The 21,214-nt window shown below is 34.8% G+C and overlaps 1 protein-coding gene across 4 annotated transcripts in view; it reads left to right on the forward strand.

Annotated features, from left to right (window-relative positions):
* The window catches only part of ZDHHC17 (zinc finger DHHC-type palmitoyltransferase 17), a 92,407-nt gene that overhangs the window by 30,580 nt on the left and 40,613 nt on the right, over positions 1–21,214 (forward strand). For 3 of the 4 annotated variants that reach the window (XM_032296232.1, XM_032296250.1, XM_032296259.1), the window contains exons 2-4: positions 9,134–9,256; positions 17,697–17,774; positions 18,372–18,516. In XM_032296232.1, the coding sequence (XP_032152123.1) occupies positions 9,134–9,256; positions 17,697–17,774; positions 18,372–18,516 (346 nt within the window). Of the gene's footprint in view, positions 1–2,183; positions 2,288–9,133; positions 9,257–17,696; positions 17,775–18,371; positions 18,517–21,214 lie in introns of all 4 variants that reach the window. The other variant, XM_032296240.1, reaches the window with a different exon arrangement.

Here is a 21,214-nt window from a genome sequence, read left to right on the forward strand (position 1 = left end):
TATGTAAAAGTAATATATTCGTCCATAGTAAAAAAGGATAGCATTTGCCTTAGCACATTTTCAAATTCCAAGTTTTTTCCAAGTTATGTTGTTACTTTTTGTACATTATGTTGTCTTCATCTGTGTTTTTACTTAGGATTGGAAGGCTCTTACTTGTATTATTTGACTCATTTTTCTTCCCTACTTTGTGTTTCTATTCTGGATTGGGAAGTCCTTCAGGATGAGAGGCTATATTTTGTATACATGCGCAGTGATGCCCTGAGCCATAGTGGAGACTGGTGCAAAAGGAAGAGTCAGTGATTCTGATGCGATCTCTCTTAAAATGTTGATACTTGGTTCATGGGTTTTTGTGTGTGTGTGTTTTTTTTTTTTTATTGTTGTTGCATTGGTTTTGTTTTAAATAGAGTTTTTTTGACACCGTCTTTAACGTTGCACATGTCTTACCTTGTCCTGGGCAGGTTTCCCAGTATATTGTAGAGAGCTTTATGTATTGCAGACTCTCAATACATGTTTTGTTGGGTATATTATTTCATTCTCCATGAAAGCAGTGATCAAGTTTTTATTCTTTTTCAGGTATCTTACAGCCATATAGATATCAAAGTGGGAGGTTAAAAAAATTATTTTCCCTGTGGTTGGAACGAATAGAATCAGAAAAGAAAATTTAGAAAGAAGAAAGTGTTACTGGCTTAGAAGTATTTTTCTTTATCTTACCCCACTAAATATAGAGTGTAGAAAGATTGAAAACTGGAATTCAGTGGAGAAATTAAATAGAAAAGATTTAAAGAAATTAAATGGATAATTCTTATTGGCTTGCTTTGTCAGTTATTCAGAACATTGTATAAACTTAAAATACTACACCTACTTAACCTCTATTTTAATGGAGTTTGAGAATAATCTCTTAAAAATCATTTAGTGAAGTATCTGCAGTATGTTGTGAATCTTGGTTTAAGAATGCTGTATATTCCCTTTCTTCTAATGTGGATATGTAATTTTTACTGAGATATTTTAACATTGGCTATAGCATTTTTATAAGGAACTAAGCATTTGCCTGTTCAAAGATTATATGCCAAGCAGAATTTGCTTTTGTGAAACTTTTAAATTCCGTTTTGTTGAAAATATTCAGATTGGTTGTCTTCTAAATTTATGGCTCAAACAAATTAGTTTTAGAATTTCCCACATAATTTGAATGGCTAGAGTAAGCTAAATAGCTTTTCCTCCCCCAGTAAAGTACTCTTAACTTTGTATTGTTAAGTATCAGTGGTAGATGGTTTATCAGAGGCAAGAGAGCATATATTGTTCTAAGAATTTCTTTCCAAGTATTTTATGATTTATCCTTTTATTTATATTTACACATTTGTGAAAAATATCCAAAACATATCAGTTTTCACAGATGTTATTGGAGCTGCACAAACTCAGTTTTTCTCTGTTTTTATGTAAAGAAACAATTGTATTTTAGTGCTATGTTATATTGGGGAAATTGACTATATATAGCAGATTTTGTATTGAATAGAAAATACAGCATGTAAGCTTTGAATGGATATAATATTCTTTGAAACTGGCATTAAAATTTTTATATACATTAAATTCGATATACATAAATTTTTATATAAAATATTTTAAAAGGGATATTGACATTTTTAGGCCTATTCAGGCAGATTTAGTTTTTATCAGCACTGCTCCGTTTCTTCTTCATCTAATGGTAGCTCGGAGCATGAAGGAGTTTTAGGAAAGGTAATATCTGAGAGTAACAGAAAAATAATATCCAGAGGTTCCTTCCTTTAGGACCTTAGAGTTTATTTGAGGAATAGAACAGTGCATGTGGTGAAGGCTTTAAAGTAGAGTGCTAGAGCTAAGGGTTATACTAGAATAATAGAAAAATTGGTCAGAGAGAATGAGTTGATGACGAGGGAAGAGAGTTCTATCTGAAGGTGAATTTCAGTTACTAAGTTGTTACTTGTTTCTAATATTACAGCTTTTTTTTTTAGCTTGAGAATGTATAAAATAGGTACATCTCTTTGAACATGCTTTTTTCCTAAAGAATATAGACTTTAGAATAAAGTAAACTTAATTATGTCAGTAATTAGTATTTCTCAAATGACACAAAAACACTACTATAAAATATGGAAATATTGTCTGTACCTCTTTTTTCATTTCTTGCCTGTGTGTGATTTTCTTTTTAACAGGAAATCAAACCCCAAAGCCATTATAACCATGGATATGGTGAACCTCTTGGACGGAAAACTCATATTGATGATTACAGCACATGGGACATAGTCAAGGCTACACAGTAAGGTTTTCGTTGTAGTTGTTTCCTTTGACGTGTATTTCAAGTGAAATATGAATCTGAATAACAGTCATATTACCATGGGAAAACATCAATATCTCAATTAGACAATTAGTTTATCAGCCAGGTGCAGTGGCTCACATCTATAATCCTAGCACTTTGGGAGGCCAAGGCGGGTGGATCACCTGAGGTCAGGGGTTCGAGACCAGCCCGACCAACATGGTGAAACCCTGTCTGCACTAAAATACAAAAATTAACTGGGCGTGGTGGTGGATGCCTGTAATCCCAGCTACTTGGGAGGCTGAGGCAGGAGAATCGCTTAAACCTGGGAGGCAGAGGTTGCAGTGAGTCAAGATCGTGCCACTGTACTCCAGCTTAGGCAACAAGAGCGAAACTCCGTCTCATAAAAACAAAAATGAGTTTATTTCCCATTGGTTAATTGAATATGTCCATTTGCTTTTGGTACTTGCTTATCTTTCCAGAAGTATATTATTAGGGCTTAAGAATATTAAGGTTGGTTAATGGTGAATTCGAAAACATTGTTAGAATTAAAGCACTTTAAATGGAAAATATTAGTGTGTGTACAATATTCTCTCCCCCACCAACCAGGTACACAGATTAGATATAAAACGTAGTTAGTGTCATATTTACTTATTTGTTTAACCTGTGCTGAGGGAAATATCACAAAGTTTTCTAAAATGTTATTGTCAAAATACCAGATTATCAGGCTTTGAGACAGGCCAAGGAAAAGGATATATCTGACTTACTATAATGTAAATTATATGGAAGTTGAAATAACGGTTATTTTTATCTGCAAAGAGGAGACTATTTAGTTCATAGATTCTTCAGCTTTAAGAATTGTTTGAAATTGAACAGATGTGAAAGCTCATGCCTGTAATTCTAACACTTTGGGGGGCCAATGTGGGAAGACTACTTGAGGTCAGGAGTTTGAGACCAGCTTGGGCAACAGAATGAGACCCTGTCTCTACAACAACAACAAAAAAGTTGGACATTGTATCAGTCCATTCTCTCACTGCTACAAAGAAATACCTGAAACTGGGTAATTTATGAAGAAAAAAGGTTTAATTGGCTCATGGTTCTGCAGGCTATATAGGAAGCATAGTGGCTTCTGCTTCTGAGGAGGCCTCAGGAAACTTACAGTCATAGCACGAGGTGAAGCTCGAAGCAGGCACGTCTTACATGGCTGGAGCAGGAGGAAGAGAGAGTAGGGAGGAGGTGTCACACAGTTCCAAACAACCAGATCTCATGAGAACTCTATCACGATAACAATACCAAAGGGATGGTGCTAAACCATTCATGAAGGATCCACCTCATGATCCAATTACCTCCCATCAGGCCCCGCCTCCAACATTGGGGATTACAATTGAACATAAGATTTGGGTGGGGACACAGACCCAAACCATATCAGGCATGATGGCACACTTCTGTGTTCCCAGCTACTCGGAAGGCTGAGGTGTGAGGACCACTTGTGCCTGGGAGGTCAAGGCTACAGTGAGATACGGTCATGCCAGTACACTCCAGCCTGGGCAACAGAGTGAGACCCTATCTCCAAAAAAACAAACAAAAAAGGAATTGTCTGAAGTTTATTGCATCTCAAAGAATTAATAGTCATATTTACTTAGGGTGTGTATTTTTCTTGGTCTTTCTGATCATCTGCATATTTACTTCAAGAAGAAAGCATGAAGTGGTATCTGTTATGCCAGTAGGTTACCTAAGTAAAATAATATTTTTTATTTTGTGAAATTATGAAATAACTCTTTCCTAATATAAAGACTTGGTGTGCTTTTGGTCCCTTAATATTTATTTTGTAGAGTGCTGGCAACCTTAACACTACTCATTGCAAACCAAATCTCAGAGTAATGTGACCTTTATTATAACTTGCTGAGGAGGTGTGAATTACTTAACATTCTTACCTGGGCTCCATGAAGAGCTTCAGGCTTCCTTGAATGCCTTGGAATTATATACAGAATTTTGTGTGTTGGAGCATGTTTCTGGGTAGAGTCTGTGACTTTCATTGTATTTTCAAAGGAGTCTATGATCCCCAAAAAGATTAAAAATGATTGATCTGAACAGTTTGATTTTAAGGTGATCTCATCCTTTGCATGGGCTTTGAGTGCAACAACATAGAGAAATTCCATGACATCTGTAAAGATTGAGATTCTGTTTTCTTTTGTAGGTTTGTTTGCTTTTAGGTTTAAATAGGCTATCTGAATACAGGTTGAGTATCCCTTCTTCAAAATGCTTGGAATCAGAAGTGTTTTGGATTTTTGATTTTCTTGGATTTTGGAATATTTGCATATACATAATTAGATATTTTTGGGATGGGCCCTAGGTCTAAACATGTTTATTATGTTTCTTATACACCTATACACATAGCTTGAAGGTACTTTTGTACAATGTTTTTTATGTTTTATGCACCTGTCACATGAGGTCATGTGTAGTATCTTCCATCTGTTGTATCTATCATGTGCTCAAAAAGTTTAGAATTTTGGAATATTTCATGTTTTTGATTTTTGAATTAGAGATACCCAACCTGTACATGCATTTATTAGAATGACACATGTAGCCTTGTTTTTTCTGCACATAAAGCAACAACAAAAAGTAGACATAACCCTAAAATTTGTGTCTTTAGAATGTAGTTTGTTTTGTTCGTAGTCTTCTGTTTTCCACTTGATATTTGCTTGGGAATTGTTAATTATTTACAGTGGAAAGAAGAGGCACAGTACTAAATTTTGATATGTAAGTTCAGTTCACTTTTATAAATACTTGAGTCCAGGCTGGGCATGGTTTTCTTAAGTTCTGTGTTTCCTTGCTTATGTCTGGTGTTTCCATTATTGAGAGCTGGGGTATTAAAGTCTGTAGCTCTTATTGTAGAACTGTTTCTGTCTCCAGTTCTGTCAATTTTTGCTTCAAATATTTTGATGATGTTACTAGGTTAAATGTTCAATGCTTTTAATTTATAATTGTTGTATCTTCTTGCTGTATTGAACCTTTTATTAATATATGTCTTTGTCTTTTGTAACCATTCTTGATTTAAAGTTTATTTTGTCTGATACTAGTGTAGTCACTTTTGCTCTCCCCTGGTTACTATTTGCATGGACTTTCTTTTTTCATCCTTTCATTTCCAACTAATTTGCCTTTGGATCTAAAGTGTGTCTGTTGTAGACAGCGTGTAGTTGGGTCTTTTTTTTCCTCTATCTAGTCTGCCAAACTGTCTTTGAATTGGAGAGTTTAATCCGTTTACATTTAAAGTAATTACTAGTAAAGAGGGACTTCTGTCATTTTGCTATTTGTTTTCTATATGCCATATAGCTTTTTTTCTGTCTCATTTCCTGCATTACTGTATTTTTCTGTGTTTAGTTCAATTTTTGTAGGGAAGTGTTTAAATCTCTTTCTCATTCTTTTTGTGTATATCCTATAGCTACTTTTCTTTGCACTTACTATGGATATTACACTTATCCTAAAGTTATAACACTAATTTGAATTTATATTATTGAATTTATACATTCATTCCAATAACCTAATAAATTGTGCTCCTTTACAGCCTCATCTATACATCTATACACATTTTTAGTTGTTGATGTCACAGAACTACACATGTATATATTGTATTTCCAACAGACATAAAGTAGTAATTAGTTTAAATGTATCAGTCTCTAAAATTATATAGAAACAATATGTAGACATACAGACCAAAATTGCAATAATACTGGTGTTTAATTTTTTAAATTAATGTATTAGTTTCTTAAATCATATAGAAAACGAAAAAGTAGAGTTGCAAATTATTGTTACATCATGCTAGGTTTTCTAATTGCCCAGGTATTGACTTTTATTGAGATCTTCGTTTTTTCATATGGCTTTGAGTTACTGTCTAGTGTCTCTTAATTTCACTCAGCAGCACTCCTTTGATAATTTCTTGCATGGCAGGTCCTGTGGTAACAGATTCCCTCAGCCATTATTTGGGAATGTCTTAATTTCTTCATCACTTTTGAAAGACAGTTTTGCTGGATATAGGATTTTTGGTTGGCGTTGGTTTTCTTTTAGCACTTTGGATATGTTAGCCTGCTAGCTTCTGGCCTCCAAAGTTTCTGATGAGAAATCTGCTGATAACTTATTTAAGATTCTTGTATGTGACCAGTTGCTTCTCTCTCGTTCCTTTCAAGGTTCTCTCTTTGTTTTTGTCTTTGAAAAGTTTGACTATCATGTCTCAGTGTGGGTGTCTTGGTGTTCCTTTTACTTTGACTTCATTGATGTTTATATTCAAATTTAGGAAGTTTTCAGCTATTATTTTTTCAAATATTCCCTCTGCCCCTTTTTCTCTCTCTTTTTCTGGAACTTCCACAATGTGTGTGTTCTACTTGATGGTGTCCCACAGGTCCCTTAGACTGTGTTCACGTTCCTTTCTTTCTGCTCTTCACACTTGATAGTAATTGCTATTGCTCTGTCTTCATAGTTACTGACTCTTTCTTCTGTTTTTGAAGACATTTCTTGTCTCATTTCTGTCTTAGAATCTATATAGTGACTTCAGTTATTGTACATTTTAGTTCTAGAATTGCTTGAGCGCAGGAGTTCAAGACCAGCCTGAGCAACATGGTGAAACCCCATCTCTACTAAAAATACAAAGAAAAAAAGCTGAGCATAGTGGTGTGCACCTGTGGTCCCAGCTACTTGGGAGGCTGAGGTGGGAGGATTGCTTGAGCCCTGGGGGTGGAGGGTGCAGGGAGCTATGATTGCGCCACTGCACTCCAGCCTCAGTGACAGAGTGAGACCCTGTCTCAAAAAAGAAAAAAAAATTACGTGAACTATTTGCTATAAAATAGGCTTTGCCTTAGATGATTTTGCTCAGAGTCTGTCATTGCTCTTTCCCACATTGTGGAGGTCAGATCCCAGAGTAATCCCCTTATTCTCTGTAGGGAATATGAACCACCCCCTCTTGTCTCTCTAGGTAGGGGGCAGAGTTCAGTAAACCCATGAGAGAATTCTCAACTTGTACCCATCTTAAATGTCACTGGTGAGGCCATGGTAATTACTCAGCTCTCCATATACCTGGGCGGATGTCTGGTAGTATTGTAGGAAAAGTAGCCTCCATAACCGGTTACCTTCCAGTTGGACCGGGACTTGTGCTTTAGCCCAATTGGCCATTCCCTTCACCCTGGCATTCCGCAAGATACCCAAAAATGCACATGACCACCGAAACTGGAGAGATTTGACAAATTCTTTTAATCCCAATATATATGTTGACTTAATAGGAGTCTCTAGGGGGTGCCTAATGAATTTAAGGCCCCAAACCAAATAGCTGCTGGGTTTGAATCAGCACTTTTCTGGTGGTCACCTATTAATAAGAATATGAATTGGATTAACTGTATCTATTATAATCAACAGATTCATCAGCTATACTCAGGACACCCTCAAAGGGGTGACTAGCTAGTTAGATGCCACCAGCCAAAAGGCTTGGAAAAACAGACTTGCACTAGACATGATACTAGCAGAAAAAAGGAGCATATGTGTTATGCTGGGTGGGAAATGTACTTTCAATCCCAACAATATTGCCCAGATGGGATCATCACAAAAGCTTTACAAAGTTTGACAACTCTAGCCAACGAACTGGCAGAGAGTGCTGGAATTGATGACCCATTTATGGTTTGGCTAGAAGGTTGGTTTGGAACATGGAAAGGCATAGTAGCTTCAATCCTTACATCTCTCATAATTGTGGCAGGAGTCTTAGCAGTGGGATGTTGTATTATCCCTTGTGTGAGGGGACTAGCACAGAGATTAATTGAAACAGCTGTTAATAAACCAATGCCCATGACTTACCAGCAAAATAACCTGCTACTATTAAAAACCAGACTCGCCCTCCTGTGAGGAAGATAGTAAATGACTTCTAGAGTGATTCGAGGACCAGAAGGGTTTAAATGAAAATAAGACCAAAGAAGGTAAATAGAAAAGAGAAGGGAGTCTGTGAGAAAACATCTTAAATGGTCCATTTTCAAGGTATGATAAATATAAGCACTGACAGGCAGCCTGTGAATGTAGTAAACTGCATGGCTCATGTACCTAGAAGATCACAATAAGTGATTAGAATGTAGAGGAGGGGTTAGCCCATAAAAGGGAAGGAAGTTTCATTATTGGGAAATCATACTGAAATGTGGAAGAAGACTAAAGTATAACCTTATAAGGGGGACAATAAAACTTGGGCAACATCTGGGAAGATTGTAACTGGATAGTGTTCAACCAGTGAGGAACTGGGGAAGGGACTTGTATGCTAGGAGATGCTGTAGCTGCCCTGGGTGTGCCTTCCTACCAGACACCTGATCTTGTAAGACAGCTATTAAAAGTCGCACTTTTGCCATTCTTCGTGCCTCTGGAATCTATTCTTTGGGTTTGGATGGGTGAGCTGTTTCTCACACTGGGGCTTATATAACATCCTTTCTTGATATTCTTCTAAATCATTTGTATGCATCTTATTACTGATTTTTGTATATTTATTATTTTTTAGCTTGTGTGTATTTTTTTTACTATCTGCCTTAAGAGTTTGGCGGGATAAGTGGTTTAAAGAAAAATAAGCAACTGATTGAAATTATATTTCTGGTGTACTTTTCTCTTCCATATAGTGAGATTTTTACATTCTTATAAGTGAGACATTTTAGAACTATAAAATGGATTAGTGAAACCTTTTGGAATATTGACTTTTAAAAGTAGTATTCCATGTTGAGAAATACATTTTAATTTCCTAGTATCAAAATAGGAATGAATTTTCTTTTCAGTGTTATTTTTAGCTTTACATTTCTCATTAAATAATAGCAACACCATATTTTCTTTCTTTTCAAGATACGGAATATATGAACGCTGTCGAGAATTGGTGGAAGCAGGTTACGATGTACGGCAACCGGACAAAGAAAATGTTACACTCCTCCATTGGGCTGCCATCAATAACAGAATAGATTTAGTCAAGTATGTATTTTTAATTATTAGAACTTAACTTTTATTGTTATAAAATTAATGGAAGTAATTGTTTTAAAAATTAATACTTTCTAAAATTCATGGCTTTTCGAATATAGATTCCGTGCACCTTGTTTTTCTAAAAAAAATACTGCTTTTAACTTATACTGAATGCTTATATTAGCCAAATTGTGTAATGAGTACTTTTCAATGTATATTTTCTTTGGTTTTTAATTCTTAATATAATCCTATATGAAATATAACAACTGTTACTGTCCTACTGATGGGGGAAACTGAAACACAGGCAGTTTAAATGTGCTACCCAGTGACTCACAGCTAATAAAAGTTGGAGTTGGCGAGACCTGAACTCAGGCAGTCTGACCTGATGTTCACATTCTGAATGTGGATTCTGTGGAGAAAACAGCAAAAGGAAGGAATGTTGAAATGATAATAGGTAATAATAATCTGATTTAACTGTTCACACCAGCATAAGTGATGAATACTTTGCACACTAAGTATAAAATGATGATTTTTTTCCATTACTGTTAATGTTTGTTTAGTATTAATAAGCAGTAGTTAGATAATCGAGTCAGGATGATAGAAAATCTTAGTAAGTCTTGTTTAGTAGTCTTTTACACTTTGGACATAAAATATTTACAGAAAGATGTGAATTTTTTGTTTTTGTTTTTGAAATGAGTTCTCACTCTGTCACCCAGGTTAGAGTGTAGTGGTGCAATCTTTGCATACTGCAACCTTGCCTCCCAGGCTCAAGTGATCCTCCCACCTCATACTCCTGAGTAGCTTGAACCACAGGCAAATACTACCACACCTGATTAATTTTTTATATTTTTAGTAGATATTGGGTTTTGCCATGTTGCCCAGGCTGGTCTCAAACTCCTGAGATCAGGCAATTCAACTACACCCTGACCTCCCAAAGTGCTGGAATTATAGGTATGAGCCTCCATGGCCAGCCAGCATGAATCTAAAATGAACTAAATGAAGTGCTTGCAGATGTTCAGTTAAGTGCCGCCCACAGAGTATAGAGACAAATCAGATATTAATACCAGGTAAAAGAATTCACCCTTGGAGTCCTAAGCAAAGATTAAGCAAGTAGTAACTACAGGATTGAACTCCATGAATTCATTTTCTTCCAGAGAGCATATTTCCATTTTCTTTGTTTCTTCTTTTCTTTCTTGTATCTCTTTCTCTGTATGTTTACTATAGGTCTCCTAATTCTATTCTGTTTTTGTCTGAAAATGTTTTTATTTCATCTTAGTTTGTGAAGGAGATTTTCACATGGCATAGAAATTAAATTGGCAGGTTTTTTTGGTTGCTGTTTGTTTGTAGAAAGTGATTTATTTAAAGAGAGAGAGAAACAGGAGAAGGAGAGAGAAAGAAACAGCTAACTCTCACACTGAATGAGAGAATCCAGAAAGATGGAATCCAGGAGAGGAAAGCAGCTTCCACACTGAGTGGAAGGGAATAGAGATATTGATGGAGTTTAGGAGGCGAAGACAGGCTTCCATGAGAGAGTGTGGAAGGGGAGGTTGGCAGATTTTATTTGATTTATTTTTGTTTTTTACCCATTGAAAAGATCATTTCACTGTTTTCCAGCTTCTTTCACTATTGATTAATCAGTCTAAGTATTGCACTTTTGAAGGCTTTGTTTTCCTTTTTTCTGGCTGCTTTTATGATTTTTCTCTTTGTTTCTAATTTTCTGCAGTTTCCCAATGATATATCTAGGTGTGGATTTATTTTTGTTTACCCTGAATGAGACTGCAAGAAATTCTAGATTCTGTGGATTGATGTTTTCATCAGTTTTGGAAAAACTCAGCCATTGTTTCTTCAAATATTGCTTCTGCCCCCTTCTCTTTTTCCTTTCCTTCTGGACCTCTACTTAAATGTATGTTAGACCTTTTCATTCTATAACCTGTGTCTCTTAACCCTCTCTTCTGTATGTTCTACTCTTTTGTCTGTCTCACCTGGAGAATGTCTTCCAGCCCGTCTTCCAATTCACTTACTCTTTATGTGTAATCTGTGTTTAAATTTATTCATTGAGTTCATTTTTAAAGTTTTATTTTTCAGTTGTAGAATTTTGTTTTTTTTGACAAACTTGTAAGTTGCTGAAATTTTCAATTTTGTCCTATGTACTTGAACATAGTAAATATAGTTATAATCTGTGTCTGAGAAAATAGCATCTGGAGTTTCTGTGGGTCTGTTTCTGTTATCTTGTTCCTTCATGTGCCTGATTATCCTTGCATATCTACTAGATATTTGTTTGAAAAATTATTTGTTGAATAATTTGAGGTCTAAATTAACGAAGATTTCCATTTGTTTCAGACAGGCCCAGCTTTATTTAATTTCAAGGCTTTTGATTTTCTGGATCATGCAGGTGGCTGAAGACCATGCTAGAGCCAGGTTTACTTTTGGTTCTTCCTTAGTCCTATGCTACAGCTTTTTGGGGTCTCACTTCTTATTTCGCTTTTGTGGATTTTGCTTTCTTCCTGGCCGACACTTCTGAATCAGCAAACTGTTTCTAGGGAAAATGGTATCCAAGCATTTTTCTAACTTCTTTGGGTTTTAGCCTATTCCTACATCTTGGCCAGGTAAATGCTTTTAATTTTCTTAGGCTTTGCATTTTAGGAAGTGATTTTTTAAAAAATATATTTTATTGAGCTTTTTAAGTTTTTTTAATGTAAAGATTGGTCTAAATTATCTAGCCTTCCACAGTCTGTACTTTTTAAAGTTAGTATTATTTTAGTCAAAATAGTACATAAACAATTTGAAAAATCAAGGAGTACTTAATGGCTTGCAATGAGAAATATCAATCTTTTATATCCCATGGTGCTGTGCCCCATAATTAACTATTTTCAGTACTTTAGCTGTTTCTTTCCATATTTATGCCTGTATTCTATGTTGTTTATATTGCTATTTTTATGAAGTTATTTTCTTTTGCACATAGAATAGCAAACACTTTTCTAGTTTTTCATTTAATTTATATGTCTTCAAGATTTGTCATATCAGGACAAATAGAGCTGCATCATTCAGTCTAAATATCTGTATAATATTGAGTTGTATGGAGATATCTGAACTTTTGTAGTGATTTCCTTATTGATGGACATTTAAATTGTTGATTCTTTTTTCTCTGTTTCTTGGTGTTTTTGCTCCTATAAACAATGCTATAATTGGTATGTTGTTCACATATTATTTTGCATATGTCCACTTACATCTGTAGAATTCTTAAGAGTATGTAAGAAAAATAGGAATTTTAAATTTTAATAATGCCAACTTTTGTTCTGTTATTTCTTGATTTATTAGTTTTTAACATTATATTTTGTTCTTATATTTTGGGCTTACTAGATGACCTAGAGCACCTTGCAACTAATACTTTTTCTTCTGTCTAGTATAGTTTTAGTTAAATCACTATGTAATGTTTAAATTGTTATAAGCATGCAAACATTATGCATTATTAAGGCCAAAAGAGTCCTATAGTTGTCTGTTCTTTCCTGTAGAACTTCTGATTTTGTCTGATGTAACAATTGCTTTCATTTTTAAAACTTTAATTTACTACATCAATACTGTCACTAATTCTTATACTCTTACACAGTATTAACTTCTTAGTACGCAAACAGTATCAGGTGAGAAGGGTTGAGATCATTTCTAGATCTCCCCACCTTCCTGCCTCAGCCCAAACTGCTCTTTAGGGCCTACATACAACTGTTGTCTTGATACTTTCCTTTGACATCATCCTGGGAAGTTCCTTTGCTCCACTATTTGTCTCTAGTTCTTGGATCTTAGGTTTTTGTCTTGGTTTGTTCCTTGGTTTAATATGATACACTTTCTGATAGCTTTCTGAGACAGTGCTTTGGGGGTAAATGTTTCGAAGTTAATACCTCTTCCTCCTTCACACCTTATTGGTTGTTTGGTTACATCTAGACTTCTAGATTAAAATAGTTTCTTCAGAATTTTGAAGCATTACTCTTTTTTTTGTTTGCTTCGTGTGTGTGTGTGTGTGTGTGTGTTTAACTTTTAAGTCCAGGGGTACATGTGCAGGTTTGTTACATAGGTAAACTTGCGTCATGCTGGTTTGTTATATAGATTATTTCATCACCCAGGTATTAAGCCTATAAAGTGTTAAGTAGAGATGTGTGATCTCATTGTGATCAAAAAAATTATATTTGTCTTGTTTTTAAAAATAAGTAAGGACGTCTGAAATGAAAAATGCAAACAAAAATCTTGGTGCTATCTGCCTTATAAATTGTTCCAAGCCCTTATATACTAGTGAGGTTACAAAACAAAGCCAGTAAATTGTAGATTAGGTTAATAATCATGGTATCAATGTGTATATTATATCTTCAGGCATAAGATAATAAGTTACTTTTCTAAAATAATGTGAAGTGTCTTTCCTAATGGTTATGTTATGTCGTGATGTGCTCAATGAACTTACTGCAAGCAGAGCAATTGGTTCACTTTTATAATGAGAAAATACAAAGTTATCGTAATTTAGAAGGGAGAAGACTTTCACTCTAGCCTGGATTAAGTTTATATTCTTAGTCTTTTCTTTTCTTTTTTTTTTGGAGACGGAGTCTCACTCTGTCACCCAGGCTGGAGTGCAGTGGCGCGATCTCGGCTCACTGCAACCTTCGCCTCCCAGGTTCAAGCGATTCTCCTGCCTCAGCCTCCTGAGTAGCTGGGATTACAGGCACATGCCACTCTGCCCAGCTAATTTTTGTATTTTTTTTAGTAGAGACGGGGTTTTAACATCTTGGCCAGGCTGGTCTCGAACTCCTGACCTTGTGATTCACCAGCCTCGGCCTCCCAAAGTGCTGGGATTACAGGCGTGAGCCACCATGCCCGGCCTATTCTTAGTCTTTTCAAATGAAAGTCTTTAATAATTTCTCAGCTTTTACCCTAATACAATAAATAGAAATGATTAGCTCAGGCCCCTGTCTTTAGCAGTTAAGGTTCATAATTAATAACAGTTAATAATAATTGTATCTGATTTCAGTTTGATTCCAAGTCAAGGCTTTATTAAAGAATATAGGGCTTATTGGAAAATAAGGAGCTTATAATTTTCTGAGAACACATTATGTGTGTGGTTTATTTTTCTTTCTTGGGAACACTTAAGATTTTTTTTTAAATTTTTTCTTTAGAGACAGAGTCTCGCTCTGTTGCCCAGGCTGGAATGCAGTGGCATGATCTCGGCTCACTGCAACCCCTGCCTCCCAGGTTCAAGCGATTCTCTTGCCTCAGCCTCCCGAGTAGCTGGGACTACGGGTGCCCACCACTATGCTCAGCTAATTTTTGTATTTTTAGTACAGACAGGGTTTCACCATGTTGGCCAGACTGGTCTCAAACTCCTGACCTCAAATGATCTGTCTGCCTTGGCTCTCCAAAGTGCTGGGATTACAAGCATGAGCCACCGTGCCTGGCTGATTTTTTTTCTTTATCCCTGACTTCGTGAAAGTTTACTGTGCATTAATTTTTTTTTTTCCCCAAATTCAGTTCATAGACATTGAGCATTCATTGGCCACTTTTAATCTGGAAACTTGCCAAATAGTTAAGGGATTATTCTTGTACTTTTCCTTCAAAAGTGCCTTGCCTTCATTTTCTCTGTTCTTTCTTTTAGGAACTATTGTTTTTCAGACGAACGAACCAGCTTGATTATCTCATTTCCTTCCAATTTTTCCAAAGACCCTTTAGCTGCCTATAAAGCCATGTACCTTTGGGGAGATTTTCTTAATGTATCTTCTAATTCTACTATTGACTTTCTAGTTTTATCTACCACATTTTTAATTTTCAAGCATTCTTTCTGAATCTCTTTCATTTTTCCATAATATCCATGTTCTTGTATCATGGATATATTCTCTTATTTTTTAGAAGATATTAACTAATTTTTAAAAAGTTTTCTTTACATTTTAGTCTGTTTAGTTTGGGCTTCTTTTGTTTATTTTGGTCTCCTTATATGTTTGAAATTTTCCTCCATTGCCTGGTTATATTTGACCATTCACATTTAGGACCAAGACATAACAAAGTTGGTTGGAAGTCGTGAGACTTAGGGAGGTCTACAATAGGAATCCCCCAAATACCAGTTTCTGGAGCTTTTTGGTTCTGGGCTGTTTGGTTTCTCTTTGAGAAGAGTCTTCTAATCTCTCTCTGGGAAGGGCTGTGTGCCTGTCTGGCTGCTAGCTAACCACCTGAGTAAAGAAAGGAGCCTGGGGTTCTTATTCACCACGTACTCTTTCACTGAATTGCTACATTTTCAGTGCAGTGTCTTATTGTTCTCTAATTTAATTCCTGAGTCTCAAACTTTGATGGTGAAGGTGTACTAAACATACCTCTTGGCAAATGCTGAATGGTTGTATGTTATCAACATGGGACTGACACTGAAGTCAGAAATTGCTATCATATAATGTTTAGGGACACAAGAATGAATCTGAACTTTAAGAGTTTGAATTTTGACTACAATTCTATTAAAAATTTGAGTAACAACATCTTAAGATTTAACATTATGGTGTATAAAGAAAATGCTCTAGCTTTGTCAGCTGCATGTTTGTTTCCATGTCGGTAAAACACTTATTTGTGATGCTAAGCAACTACTCACTTTCAGTGGGAATAAATGCTGGAAAACACAATTTTTGTGGAACGTATTTAAATTGACTTTCAACCACGTTGTTTCTGTTTATAGCCCAGGTACTTACTACTTTCTTTGGAGGCAACAATTGTGTCTAATTCCTTTGCCTATTCAGTTTTTGTAATATTCTTGCTTACTTTTCATCAGTGGCCCCTCTAGAGATGTTTGAGCTTTAGCTATTTGATTTTTATCTTTCAAATATTTGTTGGTATTAGTTGTTCATTGATAGTCTCTTCTGAAAACCTAGGATCATTAGTACCTGCCAGAACATTGTTTGATAATAACCTTCTTAACAATATATTGAACAAAGAGGCTTAGGATGAAAATTAAGAGTTGTGCAATCTCAGAAATTTGCAGTTTGGAGCTAGGGTCTTATAACTATAAGAAATAACATGTTATAAAAATACACTACTGCGAAGTTTACAATGAAAAGGTAATAGAAGTTATTCTTTTTTTTATTATACGGAAAAGTTCCCTCTCCTTGTGAAAAAAAAAAAAAAAGTTGTGCTTTAGAATCAGTTTGGAAATTGCTCATTGACATAGACCTAGTGATGATTTAAATTGTGCCACATGTCAGTAAAAATGAATCTCAGGAACAATTAACTATAAAGAAGGGAATGAAATTGCTTCTCTTTGGGGTCTGGCCTATACATTCTCAAAGAACATTTTCAGCATTGTATAATGTTTACCAAGTATCTTAGAAACTGATTCAGGAAAAATTAAATGTTTGAGTTAGTAATAGTTTAATACTCTGGAAATATTTTGTTAGGTTACTTTGAACCATTTTGCATGAAAGAGTGGAATTGGGCCCTTCATTGCATAATGCTTTAAAAGCACCAATTTAACAAATACTTATTTGCAGCCAAAATTTCTGAATTAAGCATGTAAGCATGAATAATCACAGGTTTAAAGCTATGTACATTAAGAATAAATGCATTAGTGATCTAGAGCAATAATCACTTAGAACAGTTTAAGAGAATACATATGTCAAGTATTCGATGTCATATGCCTTAGAATCATTTACATTCAGGATTTACTGCATTATTCACAAAGAAAGCATTGTAATAAGCAGCTAGATCTTGTTCACTTCAGAAGTTATCAAGATGTTATGACTGCAGGGTGCAGTCGCTAACTCCTGTAATCCCAGCACTTTGGGAGGCCAAGGCAGGAGGATCGTTTGAGTCCAGGAGTTTGAGACCTGTCTGGGCAACATAGTGAGATGCTCGCGTGCGTGCTCTCTCTCTCTCTCTCTCTCTCTCTCTCACTTTCTGTCTCAAAAAAAAGTATAATGTTAATATTAAGCTTACTAAGCTAATATTAAAGTTATTTCTTTTTAAAGCAACATTGCTTTAAAGGTATAACAAATAAGACATAATAAAGAACCTTTATGTTATATGTATATTACTTGATTTAATCTACAGTAATCAAGGAAAGTAAGGCTTAAAAAGGTGAGCCACCCAAGGTAGACCATGTCTTGCCTATATTCTACAACTATTCTAATTTCGAGATTCTATATGCCGCTATTTAGATCTTTGTGGTTCTTTGACTACCTTCTTTTTTACATGATTTTTTTGGCATTTGTATTCTTTTTTCGTAACTTAAAATTATTTTTCTTTTCTTCATTATTCTAGAACAAAAGAAAATGATGCATTTGATTAAAAAATTATGCTAAATATGTTTTTTAAACAATTGCAAAAGATTATTTTCAGAGGTTCAAACTAGCATGAGATCTGAAATGGAAAATATGTATTTACTTATTTTTCACATAATTTGCTGAAAATGCAAGTTATTTAAATTATTATAAATTTTGTCTTATAGATACTATATTTCGAAAGGTGCTATTGTGGATCAACTTGGAGGAGACCTGAATTCAACTCCATTGCACTGGGCTACAAGGTTTAATTTGCTTCTGGATTTTTTTTTTTCCCCTTTTCTTTCTTTATGAGTATTCAAATAAACAACTTTAAAAAAATGATATAGTAAAATGAATGGGAGAACTTATTATGCCATTGGTTAATATCATTAATATGCTAAGGTTTTATTGTGAAATATTACCCATAAAGAAGCAAAAGCTTATTGTCCAAAGTTTCCCTGGCCACGCTGATATTAATTCAGTTAGTTATAAGATTGGGTTAACTTTGGATTTCTAAATGTAGTATTTTTGCAGCCCACATATATTTACAACGAAAGAATTAGCTCATTTCTTGGGACGATTAAGATAATATTAGAATGGAGATAATAGAAGATAGTAATTATTTACTATATATTTAAATAATTTATGAGTACCTCCATACATGTTCAGGCTGTTAATCCAGTTAAGGCTTTTAAGAACCAAAAAATCCTAAATGTGTTTTGACATGTATCTATTTTAAAATAACCTTTAAAAATACATATGTAATTTTCCCACCATTAACTTATTTAAAAAAGCTCTTTCCAGAGGATCCTGTTTGAAATAACTTTATATATCTAAGTGTGTATTCTTTTGTGTTTTAGACAAGGCCATCTATCCATGGTTGTACAACTAATGAAATATGGTGCAGATCCTTCATTAATTGATGGGGAAGGATGTAGCTGTATTCATCTGGCTGCTCAGTTTGGACATACCTCAATTGTTGCTTATCTCATAGCAAAAGGACAGGTAAAAAAAAATCTCAGTAGTGTGGATTTTAATCAGATGTTCTTCATAGTTTAAAATACCTAATATTATTGGTGTTGCATGTGTAACAACATGGTGATATTTAAATAGTACTTTTTGGTGGATGAAGAACATAAATATAGTTAGTTTGATATGGGGATATTTAATGCACCTAACATAAAAGTCAGCATGAAAATCATGAACCAGATAATGATTGAGTTTTTTATTTCCAAGAGTAAGGGAAATAAAGCTCAAAAATTAAGAGAGAAAATTTAAGTATTTATTTTTTCCTTTATTTTTTTGAATATATCATCTGAATCCATTTAAACTTTTTTGAACATAATTATTGGTTATTTTCCATATTAAATATCTCTTGAGAAGGATACATTCTTTAAGATCAGTTTCTGTTGTATAAGATAATGCCACTTCTTACTTGTCAGAAAAACATCTTATTTTAAGTGATTGTTCCAGATTTTTCTTGAATGATCAGTGACCATAATCACATTAAATGTTACCAGTTTATATAATCATGTTTTTGTATAAATGTATTTTGTTAAAAGTAATGTCACCCAGTTTTTCTTTGATGTGTTTTTTCTGGTTATATTTGAACGTTAGTTTTATAATGTTCAAATTATAAAACTAATGTTTTATAGTAAGGATCTCATCACAAGAATAACTAAGATAGATGTATTTAATTTGTTGCTATCAAAATATATTTATTGTTATTTTAATTTAAAATTCTCTGTAGATTTAGAATGTGAATACTGTTTTGTTTAATGAAGACTTTACAGTATTTGGTAGTCTCAGCAATGGCAGTTGTGTTATGCATTATAGTTTAGGAAAAGAGGCATAGACTGATTAAGTTAATTGCTGGAAGGGGAGGGAGATTATTATCTATTATGTGTTTAAAAACTACCCCAAAATCTAATGGCTTAAGAACAATACTGTACAATACCAACCAATTATTACATTTCATACTTTTGTGGGCTTGGCAAGATGGTTTTTCTCCTTGGCTCGTGAAATGGCTGGTGGGTGTAGTCATCTGGGGTCTTGACTGAGCTGGAAGATTGGCTTACGTATCTTGTGCCTTGATAGGAATAGCTACAAACTGTGCTTAACTGGGAGGCTGGGGCAGCTAGGCCTCTTTCTTTCTCCACATAGTGTCAGAACTTCTACTTTTCCATACCAGTCCATGTGGTCTTACCATGGTCTTTTTTCTCTAGGAGAACTAGACTTCTTACATATTGGCTCAGGGCTCCTAAAAGAACAAAAGTAGAAGCTGCTCTGACTTTTTAAGTCTTAGGTCTTGAACTGACACAACATTTCTTCTCCGTTCTATCAGTTAAAGTCAGTTAACCAGGCTATAATCACGGTGGGAAGGGACAACACAAGGGTGTGAATACCAAGAGGCCAGGTTTATGGGGGAGCCATCTCTGGAGAGCAACTGCTATAGGGGTTTATTCTTGTTCTGCAGTTTTTCTAGAACAAAGGTTGAAGCAGTAAATAAATTGTGCTGTAGCACATCACAAGGTCTTCAGTGGCCTTCCATATTGCAGATATAGATCTACACTACCCATTCACTTTTTTCCTTTCGGTTTTTAACTGGGAAAGAGAGGTGGTATAAGTTTTTGAGTCTTCATGATCTGTTTTTTAGCTTATTGATTTTGGAGTTTGGATGATTTCACTAATCTTTTAAACCTCTAGTATAGTATATAGGCTGTAAAATTCTCAAAGGGCAGGATTTCTACCTGTCTCAGTGCTTTTGGTACGAAAAAATACATGATGATGATGATGATGATAAATGTCTGGGAAATAGTTTTCCATGAGTAAAATTTCTTACTACACACAAAGATGATACATATTTATGTGAAATATTTAAACATAATAGAAGAATATGACTTAGAAGATGAAATCTCACCTCTCCCCTTGGCCATCTGCCCAACTGAGGTTATTTCCTTTAATAATTTAGTATATACTTTCCGAGATTTTATTCCTTGTACAGATGAAGCATCTGTAATCTGAAAATCCGGAATGCTCCGAAATCCAAAATGTTTTGAATGCCAACATGATGCCACAAGTGGAAAATTCTACCTGACACCTTTGCTTTTTGATGGTTCATTGTACACCAGCTTTGTTTTATGTACAAAATTATTTAAAATATTGAATGAAATCACCTTCAGGCTGTGTGTATAAGGTGTGTATGAAAGGAATGAATTTCACATTTAGACTTTGGTCCCATTCCTAAGATCTTATCATGCAAATATTCCATCATCCGAAAAAAACCACATATTCAAACACTTTTGGTCTCAAGCATTTTAGATAAAGGATACTCAACATGTATACACTAATATATTGTAAAAGACACTCTTCCAATGTGCATTGCATCATACTGCTAGGGCCCAAAGTTTTTCTCTGTGCTAGAGAGCACAGTGCAACTTAGTCCCTGGATACCTCTTGAGCTCTACTTCTGCCGCCATCTGGTCATCAGTCTGCTGTAACCGCAGTAGTTCTTTTGCTGTTTTTTCAGCAATTCTGACATGCTGTTGTCTATAGGCCTTTTGCTTGCTCTTCCTTCTACTGGTGTATTCTTTCTTCAGTTAGTCACACCGTTTTCTTTCTCTCTTACTTCAGTCAGATGGTTGCTCAAATTTTATTAGTTCTGGTTACATAGTTCCTAATTTATAAGCAGTAATAAATTATC

This window comes from Sapajus apella, unplaced genomic scaffold (genome assembly GCF_009761245.1).
Source record: "Sapajus apella isolate SASKATOON/1434 unplaced genomic scaffold, GSC_monkey_1.0 scaffold2, whole genome shotgun sequence".
Lineage (NCBI taxonomy): Eukaryota > Metazoa > Chordata > Mammalia > Primates > Cebidae > Sapajus > Sapajus apella.